Source organism: Pelodiscus sinensis, chromosome 11 (assembly GCF_052426305.1).
Source record: "Pelodiscus sinensis isolate ZL-2025 chromosome 11, ASM5242630v1, whole genome shotgun sequence".
NCBI lineage: Eukaryota > Metazoa > Chordata > Testudines > Trionychidae > Pelodiscus > Pelodiscus sinensis.
Window position 1 is genome coordinate 5,496,992 of NC_143062.1, and position 14,416 is coordinate 5,511,407.

The 14,416-nt window shown below is 48.8% G+C and overlaps 1 protein-coding gene across 2 annotated transcripts in view; it reads right to left on the bottom strand.

The window, feature by feature from the left end:
- The window catches only part of USP4 (ubiquitin specific peptidase 4), a 58,645-nt gene extending 44,234 nt beyond the window's left edge, over positions 1–14,411 (bottom strand). Inside the window, exons 1-3 of one of the 2 annotated variants that reach the window (XM_075939614.2) lie at positions 14,248–14,411; positions 7,630–7,757; positions 3,988–4,118 (exon numbers count right to left, since the gene is read on the bottom strand). In XM_075939614.2, the coding sequence (XP_075795729.2) occupies positions 3,988–4,118; positions 7,630–7,757; positions 14,248–14,354 (366 nt within the window). In that variant the 5' untranslated portion in view covers positions 14,355–14,411. The remainder of the gene's footprint in view (positions 1–3,987; positions 4,119–7,629; positions 7,758–14,247) is intronic. The other variant, XM_075939613.2, reaches the window with a different exon arrangement.
- Positions 14,412–14,416: the final 5 nt, after the last annotated feature.

Consider the following 14,416-nt stretch of genomic DNA (forward strand, 5'->3'; position numbering starts at 1 on the left):
TGTCTACATTGGCACCCTTTTCCGGAAAAGGGATGCTAATGAGACACTTCAGAATTGCAAATGCCGCGGGGGATTTAAATATCCCCCGCAGCATTTGCATGAACATGGCTGCCGCTTTTTTCCGACTTGGGACTTTGCTGGAGGAAAGCGCCAGTCTAGATGGGATCTTTCGGAAAATAAAGCCTTTTCCGGAAGATCCCTTATTCCTACTTAAAAATCAGGAATAAGGGATCTTCCGGAAAAGGCTTTATTTTCTGAAAGATCCCTGTCTAGACTGGCGCTTTTTTCCAGCAAAGCCCCGAGCCGGAAAAAAGCAGAAGCCATGTTCATGCAAATGCCGCAGGGGATATTTAAATCCCCGCGGAATTTGCAATTCCAACTGGTCTCATTAGCATCCCTTTTCCGGAAAAGCATGCCAATGTAGAGACAGCGCGCGCGCGTGAGAGAGAGAGAGTGAGAGAGTGTGAGAGAGAAAACAGTACACAGAAGGCGCTCTGTATTTTGCGTACCTTTTTCCAATTCTTTTGTTGGAAGAGGCTTTTCCAGCCTTTTGGCCTGCCTAGACTGGGCCAAATGTTGGGAAAAACCCTCTTTCGGAAGCCCTCTTCTTCCTCATAGAATGAGGAATACAAGGGCTTCTGAAAGAGCGCGTTTGCTCTTCTGCAAAAACAAAAAAATAAAACCGGAAGAGCAAATGCGTTCTCTGGACACAGTGGAGTTCTCTTGGGATACTTCCGGTATTCCGAAAACCCCCCCAGTCTAGCCGTACCCTCAGACTCGAATCTGAGAAAGAGAGAAGGAGGGCCTGGAAATGGCAGGATGAAGAGAAAAGCCCCATAAACCTGCCAACAGGCTTCAGAAGACGACTCCGAGTGAGAGAAGCCATCATCTAGCAGAGTGCATGCAGCAGTGCCTGGGGAGGACCAGGAGCCAGAGGGCAAGAGAAGATGTGAGTTAGAGGGGTGGGCTAAGTAAGGCAATGCGAGAAAGTATAGCTGAGGGAAAACAAGAAGGGCGAAGATGGCGGCAGCAGATGGAGGGAGGGAAGGATATATTTGTAGCATTAAGATCCAGAAGAGTTCATCTAATTATCTCATCTGACCACCTAACCATAATAAGATCTTTAACCTTCACCCATCCCCCCCCCCCCCCCCCCCCGACAAGCCCACTGACTTCAGAGAGAGATGATCTGATCAGGTGAAACTTGTCCAGATGATCCTACCAGGCAGGAGACAAACTGAAAAATCTATAAGGTCCCAGCCAACGTGACCGGAGGGGCAATTCCTTCCTGACTCAAAAACTGGTCGATGCCCAGATTAAACTAAGGACGGGGGAAAGCCGACAGGTGTGCAGAAGCACATGGATCAGACAGAGACATCTCTTAGGGGAGGTTCTAGTCGCAGAGATACTCTATGATCTAGTCAGGAGAAGAGGATGGAAGTATGGCTCAGATCAATGAGACAATCAAATGAAAGATTCTGACATCAGGAAATGGCAGACAGACAAACAGTGACAAATTATTAAAGTGCTGATATGCAAATGCTAGAAGTCTAAATAGTAAAATGGGTGAACTGGAGTGCCTAGTTTTAAAGGAGGATATTGACATAACAGGCATCACAGAAACTTGGTGGAATGAGGACAATCAATGGGACACAGTCATACCAGAGTACAAAATATATCAGAGGACAGCAGGTCGTGCTGGTGGGGGAGTGGCACTACAAGTGAAAGAAAATGCAGAATCAAATGAAGTAAAAATCTTAAATGAGCCAAAATGTTCCATAGAATCTCAATGGATAGTAATTCCATGTTCCAATAATAAGAATATAGCCGTAGGGATTATATTATCAACCATCTGATCATGACAGTGATAGTGACAATGAAATGCTCAGGGAGGTTAGAGGCTATCAAAATTAAAAAAAACTCACCAGCGGGGGATTTCAACTATCCCCATATTCACTGGGTACCCATCACCTCAGGACAGGATGCAGAGATAACATTTCTTGATACATTAACTGACTGCTTCTTGGAGCAGCTGGTTTTGGAACTCTCAAGAGGAGAGGCTATTCTTGATTTAGTCCTAAGAGGCGTGCAGGATCTTGTCCAAGATGGTAAATATAACTGGACCACTTGGAAATTGTGACCATAATGTAATAACATTTAACATCCCAGTGGTGTGAAAAACTCCTCAGCAGCTCAACACTGTGGTATTTAATTTCAGAAAGGGAACTACACAAAACTGAGGAGGTTAGTTAAAAGGTACAGTGACAAAAGTAAAATCTCTGCAAGCTGCATGGAAACTTTGCTAAGACACCATGATAGAGGTCCAACTTAAATGTATACCCCAAATTAAAAAACATAGTAAGAACAAAAAAAGTGTCACCATGGCTAAACAACCAGGTAAAAGAAGCAGTGACAGATGAAAAAGATACCTTTCAAAAAGTGGAAGTCATATCGTAGTGAGGAAAATAGAAAGGGCCATAACCTTTGTCAAATTAAGTGTAAAAATATAGTAAGAAAAGCCAAAAAGGAGTTTGAGGCGCAGCTAGCCAAAAAAACTCAAAAAGTAATAGTAAAATGTTTAAGTACATCAGAAGCAGGAAGCCAGCTAAACAACCAGTGGGGCCCTTGGGTGATCGAGATGCTAAAGGAGCACTCAAAGATGATGAAATCATTGCGGAGAAGCTAAATGAGTTCTATGCTTTGGTCTTCACAGCTGAGGATATTGGGGAGATTCCCAAACCTGAGCCATTCTTTTTAGGTGACAAATCTGAGGAATTGTCCCAGACTGAGGTGTCATTGAAAGAACTTTGGGAACAAATCGATAAACGTAACAGTAACAAGTCACTGGGACCAGATGGCATTCACCCAAGAATTCTGAAAGAACTCAAATGGGAAATTGCAGAATTATTAACTGTGGAGGCAGCACTGCCCCATTTGTTTGTAAGTGCATCACAAAGAGGAGCACAGAATGAAGCAAGCAGGTCTGTTGGCTCAGTGCCCAAAATGCCTGGAATAAATTAAACAAACCAGAAAACGGCTCCTCTGCGTCTGCAGTAACAACTCTCTCAAGAACTGGGACATCGACATCCCTGCTGAAGATGAAGGAATGAGGAGCTTCAAGCAGGGATGGCTGGTGATGGTTGAAACTGCTGTCAGGGAGCAGATGCATGTCCACAGCATCAGGAAGACAAAGGAAAAAAGGAATGGTGGGTCAGGACCCCGCGTGGGGGAAAAGGGGGGCGGGGACTGCTCCAAGCCAGAGCCTCTCCAACCCTGATGGAGCCACTGCTCCCCCGCTGCTGGGCTGAATCCTGGCGGCAGCCCGCAGTCCCACAGGCAGCTGCAGAGGGAGGGAGGTGGGGTGGAACACTGCTAGAGGTGGACTGGTAACATTTTCTTTGAAAACTTGTATATTCAGTATTTGCATAATGAATGTGCAAATAAAATGCTAGTGCCCCAAAAGTTTGTGAATGGGTTTGCAAATCCACGGTATAAAAAAGGTTGGGAATCACCGTTCCAACCCATCATTAGAGTTCTGCAAAACTGCAGGTATCCACGGGTATCAGCAGCCACAGATATGGATGCAGCTACCCATGGCTCACTTTTGCAAAAGCAAATTTTGTATCTAGAACCATGCAAGTCTGCAGATATCCACTTTACATCCATGGGTATCCACATCCGCAGATGTAGATGTGGATGTCTCTCATTTTACAGGTACAGATGCTTGTATCCACATACAGCTCTACGTGACAGTGGGATTAATGTCTGCCATATCAGCGGCCAGACCCACAAATCTACATGTTGGGTTACCTTCCATCCAGATACTACTGGAGAGTAACTTCACATGCTGAATTAACTCACACTAGCACCACAAATCTGACAAATGTAGATAGATGGTTTCCCACAAACCTTCGTTATCTGAGAGTAGGAAGGTGGCTAGACTGCCTGGCAGATTATGGAAGAACAGTCTCAGATTCACATACTTACTTTTCTTAAGATAGGTTGCTGCCCATCTACACAGCCATACCAGCTCACTAGCTTATTCCAGGCTTCAGTGGGAACCAACACATAATCCAGCTCATCAATGAGATGTTCTTTTAAGATCTGTATTTCAGGATCTAAAAAAGGAGGGAGAAAAAAGTGAGACTTGAGAAGTGGGAGCAACTAGTCATTGCTCATGTTTTAAACGTATTCCATACATGCTACAAGGTAAGATCGGCAAGACATGCAAATCAAACTGTTCTTAACCTCTTGGATGTTGGCTAATAATGGGGTTTAACCTGTTAATGGGGAGGGGGGTGGAGAGAGACTGCTAAAGGCTTTGGAGGGTCTGTGCTTGCATCTAGAGGTGCACTGCATACTATACATCCCCTGCTGCTCAGCCATTCCCTGCTCACCAAGGCCCCAGAAAGAGCAGGGAACAGAACTCGCTACAGGAGCACAGGTGGAAAGTTTCTAGCACAAAAACTGAGCCAATATACACACACAGGCAAACTTTTGATTGGCCTTCATTTTCAAGTCCCATGTTCTGGAAGTAAATGGGGAGAAGGCAGTATCTGTGTGCTGAAGAAACAAACCTTTTTTGCCAAAAAACTTAATGTAACGATAAGGCAAAAAATTACAATTTGCACGACCACAAAAATTATTCACACACTACAACTACAACGAGGAGCCCTGCAGCACCTTCAAGACTAACAAAATACATAGCACCATGAGCTCTCACTTTTATGGGTAAAACTCGCTTCATCAATTACATCTACAGACAACCAAGCAGGCATTGCAAAACTGAAGCAGTGTTACCACTGGTTTGCATCTGAATATTTAATTAATTTTCAGTATTTTCATTTCTTTGAGCACTTCAATAACTTCTTGCACTGCTGTAAGTCCACAAGACAAATCCAGGAGAACTGGTTTGTGAGTCACATCATACTTCACACTTAAAAACCAACTCTCAGAAGTTTAGAATTGAGCTTCTCCCAGAAGGATCCACCAGGGAACTTAAAGGGAGAGAGAATTCCAAACCTACAGTCCCTTGGAGGATGATAGCCTCATTGCTATTCTATGAAGAGTTGGTGCACTAACACACAAGAGAATCAAGGGACTTTCCTAGGCCAGTGGAGCCCAGGTGTATCTTGCTAATGGGAGGCTGCCCGCCATAGCAATCTACATGCCAGTCAATTGATAAAGCAACATTAAGAGTGGCTCAAATAGAACATTTTACATTATATGCTGTGGGGTCAAGTACTTGTAACATCAGAGGAACAAGATAACAAGCATACTGTATCACCTGTCCAAAGATCAGCCAGAATTCAAAAGCCCCTAATCACTTACACCAGACACACTAATCTGGATCTGGTATTAGGGAACACATAACTTGATAGCATATTTTCTTCATTTTCCCAAACTAAGTCTGAAAAGAAAACTTCCTAGAGTTTTCAGAATTCTATACCAGGCTTGGTGTTCATTCTGACTGATCCTGCTATCAAAATTCAAATTGGACACACATTTCCGGTTTTGAAAGTTTTCTATTTCATGTTGTGTTTACAGAGAATTTGACTGTCTCCAGACACTGACTGAATTTCATGTCAGTGTGTGAGAGGAAAGGAAATAGCTGCAGGCTAGGATGTAAAGAAACAGTAGATAAAGATTTTGAGAAGGCTGGAAACAAAGTTATGCAGCCTTTCTTCTCTCACTTGCCCTCAATCTGAAATCCTATTTCGACATCACCATTAGAGTGAAGTGTGGTCAAACCCATTATTGATATTTCATGCTCCTTCTGGATGATATGCTGGGCCCCAAGTTCCCTGTAAGCCATATGACCGCACAGCTGCTTTCTGAGCTCCACTCGGATGTTCAAAGCTCCCGCGCAAGCAGGGAGCTCAGCTGACCAGCGGGAGGTGGGGCATCATCTCACTGAGCAGCTAAAGGAGATGCTCAGTGCTTAAAACTGAGCAGCTCCCAGAGCAGGTAAAGAAGGAAGAAAAGGCTGGGGGAAGAGGGAGCAGGAGGAATGAGTAATTGGCTGAGGTGGAGTCAAATGGGAGAGGACTTTGGAGAGTCCCATCTGTGGGAGGAGAGAAAGGCAGAAACTCAGCACTCTCAAGCCTCCTGGGAAGGGGAGATAAGGGGCTGACTGCATGGGGTAGGGGAGGAAAAAGGGGGGGTGGATAGGTGATAGCATTGGGGTGAAGTGGAGGCGAGGGAGTTTGTGCTGTGAGATGGGGGAAGTGTGGATAATGTGAGCTTTAGTTGGGAGTTAGGACAGGACAGACTGCTGGTGCCTGTCGGTTTGAGAAGCAGGATTTTATTCCAGCCCCCACCTGGGCTAGGGGAAGCAGACTGCACAGGAGTAGGTGGGGGCTGGCATCTATGCAGTGAGGTGGCAGTGTGTGGGGGGAGGGAGGGTTGGGGTCTCCCTGGCTCACTTGCTGCAGTCCTCTGTCGGGGGGGGGAAGCAGGCTTCATGCAGAGGGTGTATGTCAGGACATTTGCATTATTACATTTCAAACAAAGCTTACATAGGTGTTAATGGCTTAAGGCAAGGAACAAAAAAAGATTCCAAAAAATCTGTTAAGAGCATTGCAGATATCTAAAACTGTGATCTTAATGACTTTAAATCCTGTGTTACTCATTAATACATAGTATACTGTATTGCATTAAAGCCAGATCTTTGCTATGGGGTAGAGTTCTGGCTCTTATGAGTCAGAAGTAGCAAGTACTAGGTGTAATGCTAGTTGTTTTTGTAGGATGAAGCCTTATTTGCAAGCTCTCTGAAACCTGCATCAGCCTACAAACCCCAAAGCCATGTGTTAAATTTGTTATGGGGCTTTTAGTCTGACTTTTGTTAGTCTCTACAATGCTGCCGAACCATTTGTTGTTTTTTTCAGTTACAGCCTAACATGGCTACCCCTCTGAATCTTTGAGTTGGTGACACATACCAGGTGAAAGTTTCAAACTAGGAGAACTTTTATCTGTTTACAGAATGGATCCTAAACATTCCCCAGAGAAACTGTATAAGCCTTAGTGAGTATCTTTTACTCTCCTTTCCGCTGTTAGTAAATATTGTACTAGTCATGCTCTTTGCATGTAGTATTTCTAGTTGACTCAGATTTGTTTAGTGTCTTAAAACTGAGCTGTGTAGATGTGTTTACTAGCTTGAGTTGCTAGAAAGGATGATACATGTATTCCAAGGATAGTGTTAATTTTATTTGATTTCATATTAAATATTGTAAGCATTTCTCCTTGTTAACTACCCCATGTTTTAATACATTTTCTTCTACACACATGGACTGCTTAAAATATGTATATATGTGTCTGTTTGGTTTGTATTAGAGGTGCACATCCACACACTACCTCAATATTGGTGTTGCACATAGGAAATTTCAACCTGTCCAAGGATAGAAACCAGTTCCCAATGTTATAGGGAACACTGACTGTGCCCCTCAGAAAGGTTAGTGGATTTTGTTTCTGTAAGTGCAGAGAATGAGAAGCTGAATCACATCATCGGACTGAAAAGACCTGCAAGAACTAAAGGGCACACTTTTAGAAACTGCTAAGAGCTCCTGGATTCTCCTTCGCCACCAGGCACAAACCCAGATATTCATTGCACCTTAACTACATGCACTTTACCTGCAAAGAGTCCAGAGTTATCAATGGGTCCAGGAAACAGGTTAGGCTCGCCCACGTTGTACATGTCCCAGCTGTCAAAACCCACATACTTCTTCCACTGTTTGAACCACCGACTGTCAATCAAATACCTGGGGAAACGTTTCAACGAGATGTGTGAGCAGCTTTCAGTTTGTACCTGCCAGAGCATACCAGTGTGCGTGACAGTAGAAGAGGACTAACTGGTGCAGGCGCACAGGAACCCATGCAGCCAAGAGAGCGCTGGGAGCAGAGGCCACTCTAGACTAAGACAACCCACTTGTGTAGGGTGGCAGATAGAGTTCATGACTGGGAGGCCTGTCAACAATGTAGAATACATCCCTAATGCTGACCAGACCTCTTGCCCTGCCCTGCATAGTGCTGCATGCTGGCCAGGTCCCACTCTACCTTGTGCCCAACCCGTACCTGTCCCCAGCTGCTGAAACTACAGCCGCAGCGTGTCTCAGTGCCCTCACAGTGGCATGTACGGGCTACATTAGGAGGAGTGGGCAAAAGCCACGCAGCGGGCCACATCCGGCCATGCGCCTGTCAACTGCTCATGCCTTCCCCGTGGCTGGCAGGCAACAGCCCCAGGGAAGGCATGAGCCCTATTAACGGAAGCAGTTGAAAGGGCTCACGGATCCTCAGCTCCTAAGCAACGTGCTAGCAGGGGGCTAGAGCTGCGAGCCCTTTCAATAGCAGGAACCGAAAGGGCTCGCAGCTCCTGTTGGGGAGGGGCGAGCTCTTTCAACTCCTGCATGTCAAAGGCTCCGCCCCTCCCATCTACTGCTCTCGACCACTTCAAACATTTTTGAAGTGGCTCCTGCTCAAAAGTTATTGCCCACCCCGGGCTAGATGCAGGGTACAATGGACGCATTACCCAAAGGCTTGCCAGAAAGGGGGAAGGAAGGAAGGGTGAGGGTCAGGCTGGGGGGAAGTGGGCCAGGGAGAAGGGGAATAGTAGAGTAAAAAATAAATACATACTTGAGTATTTTAACAAATGAACAGCAGCCTGTCCTAGTGACTTAACTAGGCAACTACCTAAATAGTTGTGTCAGAGTGTTGTTCCCAGCCCTGACTCACTGTGCAACCTTGGGAAAACCACTATAGGCAAATATGTCCAAAATCAGGGAAAGCCTGATTTTGTTGTTCTCTTAGGTCACCTATTGCCTGGTTTTGGACATGCTGAAGACTCGTATTTCCAACTGACTTCAGCAGGAGTTTGATGCCCAGCCCCAGCAGGTAGGCCACCCAAAAATCAAAGTCGTCCCGATCAGCAGGCAATTCTGAACATTCAGATCCTAACCTCTTTTTGCTGCAGTTTCTCTGAGAAACTTTGATAGTAATAACACCCTGCCAATATACATCACAAAGAATCACTGATAAAAAGGTGCTATTTCATGTAGTGCCTTGTAAGTAGATCTTTAATTCATGTACCATTTTTTATGATTCCCCTCTCTCTATTAACATCTGTATAAATCTGATCCACTGGATGAGATAGATTAAAGAGAAACCAATGATTTCTGTTGCTGAACACTACCACAGGCTTTGAGTGGTCCAAGCTTTGGTAAACAACTGTGGTTTCATCTTTGTGCTCTGGATCAAAAGGCCAAAACATGCTTTTTCCAGCACCCCCAAAATCCTACTGAAATCAATATTGGGCCTCAAATGTGAAAGCAGGGGAAAAAGACCCACTTTTCAGATCAGATACATCATATTTGTCTGAAAAGTGCTTCCCATACTTTCAGAGTGCTTTATACAATCAGTAAGAATAAGACCAAACATTCAAATGGAAACAAAAAGCAGATCAGTTTTTTTTTAAGAAGAATGTAAGTTGAAAATACAGGTAAAGAACTAAAAACAAATACAGCAAAGTATTAAGAAGGTTTGAACATCCCATACAGAAGGATAGCAACAGCATTTTTTTCCCCATTCAGACAATGATCTCCCTTGTTGCATCTGTTATTATTCTGTTTCTTGTTTTCTTCCCCCTTTCTCTCCCCCCACCCGGAACATTTCCACCCCCATACACATACCAGGTGACTATTTCAAGCTTTCCTAAGGGAGCGATTTTCACTTCACTATTGAATGCAGCAGTAATGAAATATTATTACTGTATGAATAAAAGGCACCATAGCATGCCCTCACTGAAGGGGTCATCCTAATATCAGTTCTGCTCACTAAACAGGGTACAACACCTCACCCAAGTAAAAAGGCAGGGGGGGCACAGTTATTTGGTGGCATGGCCTTTCTCTAACAAGAGATTTACCATTTGACCAACCCCTCTGGTGTTTAAAGATCAGGGTGGATTAAAAAAAAAAAATCAATTTTTTAAAAACCTGTTTTATTTAATTTTTAAAATCAATAAAATACTAAATTCTTTATTTAAAAATAAGTTAATTACATTTTATCACAAACGTACTGCACCTACACTGGCAGTCTCAATGAATTAATGGCTCTAGTCTGTCCAGCCCAACAACCAACTCTTGCTTCTTGAAAGTTCTGGGCTCTCAGCTTCTGTTTCTCAGCAGACTGACATGTGCACAGACAGCAGCTGGATGGGATTTTTTTTGTTCTGTGTTTATGTGGTGATGGATCTGGGCCAAGCATGGCAAAGTTAGATAAGACATTGTGTAAAGACAGAGGCGCAATATATAGGTGAGGACTGAGGCAGAATAGAAACAAGAAGTGGACTGGAAAGAAAAAGGGATGACATTCAGCACACACACAGCTTCCTATGTTCCAACACTTTTGCCACAGAAAAACTGCAATGGCTTCTGGGTGTAAGAGAGATCCCATCTAGGAATATTTTGAAGAAACATGTCAAGTGTAAGCAGTGCAAAAAGAAAATGCACCTGCAAGAAATTAATCATAAAAGAACCGCTTATTGGGAGAAAATGATGTGAATGAAGATTTGGATGTGCCTGAAGATGATCGTGGATCAACTTTCCAATGCATCATTCTTCAAGACTCTTTTTATGCCTTTTAGTAGAAACATAATTTAACAAGTAAATTCCCAAACTGTTTGCTGTGTTGGATGTTGCTAGAAAAAAAGTAAGTTTCTAAACCTAGTTAGCTTATCTAATCCTTATGGCTTGTTTAATTAGTTATCACCCAAGTATACAATACAGAAAGCTGAAGTAAGCCTAGAATTGCCAACTGCCACTGTCATTTTCTTATTTTATATTACATAACACGTGCCTCTTATCTTGGAACATCATGGTCCCACAGACCATAACAGTGATGCCATACATCTATTCCCTATTTTCTTTCAGCATTACTCAAGCCTTCCCAAAAGAACCCCATCCTATACTTGTTTTCAATGGGGGCTTACTCCAAAATTAAGTGCACCCTAAGTACAGCCTTAGTTTCTACAGTAATTTGGAATCAGATCCACATCAAAATGAAGTGGGGGGGGGGGAAGAGAATGAGAGCTAGTGGCAGAAGTTAAGGACACCATACATTCAGTGTTCTGAGGACTTGTCTAATCGAGTTAGTGTTTTTTTAATTCAAAAAGTTTAAGAACAATCATCAGCCAGTAACTCAGGAGACTGCTGCAATTGGAAATGTGAAACATTTATGCAACATTTAAGGTGTGGTTTAATGAAACATAAGTGCTACTGTGTGTGTGTGTGTGCGCGCGATTTAATTCTTAGCATTCCTAATGTACTGCTGCTACATCTGCAGATTGATACAAATAATGAGTACCATGTACTATTTCCTAACTTGATTTTTATTAATTTACCTAAAAAATTTGACAAAATATCCCATTAAGTGTTGTAAAATGCTGCAATGAGTTGTAAAATAACATGCTTTAGTGGTCAGATATGCACCACTGAAGAAAAGTGAAATAGTAAGAGTGGGAAATTATTTAAATTAGGGATGTGAAAGGTAACCCATTAACCAGTTACATACACAGTAAGCATAACTTTAACAGGCTGGGAGTTGGCAGTCTCACAAAGGTCTGGAAGCTGCAGTAGGGGAGGGGCTACTCACCCCCATTTATTCAGTTAGCTGGTTAAACTTGACATCTGGTTAAACTTAACCCTCAGTTAAATCAATGATTTTTTGTGTGATTTAAATCAACCATTTAAATTACTCCACCTGTTAAAAACAGCGCTCATTAGACTCAGTTTAGAGTACTTGTTTCTGCTCTATAATTAATAAGAGCTGAAATCACAGATAAATTGATCTAAAGGGAGCTGATCTTTGACCTGTTGAGGAGAAAAGACATGATGTGCCATGAAAAGACAGTACAAAGGGCAACAAAGCAGAGACTCCAGTGAAATCACTAAGACTTAGGCTGACAGAACCACAGAATCACAGCTGAGGCAGCAGTGAACAATGGCCCTCTGCACAAAAAACCCTCTCAAAAGCATGGGTAGCATGTCTACACTGAAGCACTATAGCAAAGCAACTGGACCACCACAGCATTTTAAGGGTAGAAAAGCCCTAAGTTTTATGAGGCACTGAAAAGCTGAATTGGCCTTCTCTATCCACCTGAAATGTGCCATCAGAAACCTGCCCTGCAACCCATCTTTCTGAGGCTCCACCACTGGTGACTCAGCCCCTTAAGCAGGCAAAGCCCAGGCCAGGAGTACAGGGTGTCAGCCAGGAGCTGAGACCCGCCTTACTCAGCCACTGGCTCCACTCTTACAGCGGGACACAGAGCCACATGCCAGAGGCCTGAAAGCACCAGCAGTGCCACTCAGCCTGGCCCAGCTCCGCTCCCGGGCCCCAGGCTCGCTCTCCAACCTCCCCCTACCCCCCCCCCCAGCTCCGCTCCCGGGCCCCAGGCTCGCTCTCCAACCTCCCCCTACCCCCCCCCCCAGCTCCGCTCCCGGGCCCCAGGCTCGCTCTCCAACCTCCCCCTACCCCCCCGCCCAGCTCCGCTCCCGGGCCCCAGGCTCGCTCTCCAACCTCCCCCCGCCCCCCCAGCTCCGCTCCCGGGCCCCAGGCTCGCTCTGCAACCTCCCCCCGCCCCCCCAGCTCGGCTCCCGGGCCCCAGGCTCGCTCTCCAACCTCCCCCCGCCCCCCCAGCTCCGCTCCCGGGCCCCAGGCTCGCTCTCCAACCTCCCCCCGCCCCCCCAGCTCCGCTCCCGGGCCCCAGGCTCGCTCTCCAACCTCCCCCCGCCCCCCAGCTCCGCTCCCGGGCCCCAGGCTCGCTCTGCAACCTCCCCTCGCCCCCCCAGCTCCGCTCCCCGGCCCCAGGCTCGCTCTGCAACCTCCCCCCGCCCCCCCAGCTCCGCTCCCCGGCCCCAGGCTCGCTCTGCAACCTCCCCCCGCCCCCCCAGCTCCGCTCCCCGGCCCCAGGCTCGCTCTGCAACCTCCCCCCGCCCCCCCAGCTCCGCTCCCGGGCCCCAGGCTCGCTCTGCAACCTCCCCCCGCCCCCCAGCTCCGCTCCCCGGCCCCAGGCTCGCTCTGCAACCTCCCCCCGCCCCCCCAGCTCCGCTCCCCGGCCCCAGGCTCGCTCTGCAACCTCCCCCCGCCCCCCCAGCTCCGCTCCCCGGCCCCAGGCTCGCTCTGCAACCTCCCCCCGCCCCCCCAGCTCCGCTCCCCGGCCCCAGGCTCGCTCTGCAACCTCCCCCCGCCCCCCCAGCTCCGCTCCCGGGGCCCCAGGCTCGCTCTGCAACCTCCCCCCGCCCCCCCAGCTCCGCTCCCCGGCCCCAGGCTCGCTCTGCAACCTCCCCCCGCCCCCCCAGCTCCGCTCCCCGGCCCCAGGCTCGCTCTGCAACCTCCCCCCGCCCCCCCAGCTCCGCTCCCGGGCCCCAGGCTCGCTCTGCAACCTCCCCCCGCCCCCCCAGCTCCGCTCCCCGGCCCCAGGCTCGCTCCCCAACCTCCCCCCGCCCCCCCAGCTCCGCTCCCCGGCCCCAGGCTCGCTCTGCAACCTCCCCCCGCCCCCCCAGCTCCGCTCCCCGGCCCCAGGCTCGCTCTGCAACCTCCCCCCGCCCCCCCAGCTCCGCTCCCCGGCCCCAGGCTCGCTCCCCAACCTCCCCCCGCCCCCCCAGCTCCGCTCCCGGGCCCCAGGCTCGCTCTGCAACCTCCCCCCGCCCCCCAGCTCCGCTCCCGGGGCCCCAGGCTCGCTCTGCAACCTCCCCCCGCCCCCCCAGCTCCGCTCCCCGGCCCCAGGCTCGCTCCCCAACCTCCCCCCGCCCCCCCAGCTCCGCTCCCCGGCCCCAGGCTCGCTCTGCAACCTCCCCCCGCCCCCCCAGCTCCGCTCCCCGGCCCCAGGCTCGCTCTGCAACCTCCCCCCGCCCCCCCAGCTCCGCTCCCCGGCCCCAGGCTCGCTCCCCAACCTCCCCCCGCCCCCCCAGCTCCGCTCCCCGGCCCCAGGCTCGCTCTGCAACCTCCCCCCGCCCCCCCAGCTCCGCTCCCCGGCCCCAGGCTCGCTCTGCAACCTCCCCCCGCCCCCCCAGCTCCGCTCCCGGGGCCCCAGGCTCGCTCTGCAACCTCCCCCCGCCCCCCCAGCTCCGCTCCCGGGCCCCAGGCTCGCTCTGCAACCTCCCCCCGCCCCCCCAGCTCCGCTCCCCGGCCCCAGGCTCGCTCTGCAACCTCCCCCCGCCCCCCCAGCTCCGCTCCCGGGCCCCAGGCTTCCCCCCTCACCAAGACTCGCCCGGCCGCAGCGCCATGCCCAGCAGCGGCCCCAGCTCTGCCCGCTGGGCCCCGACATCCGGCATCGAGCCCCCGCCGCTCTCCAACTCCGTCGCCATATTCGTGCGCGCAGCACCGCCCACCCCCCGCGGCGGATATCCGGCCTGCCGGGCGCATGCGC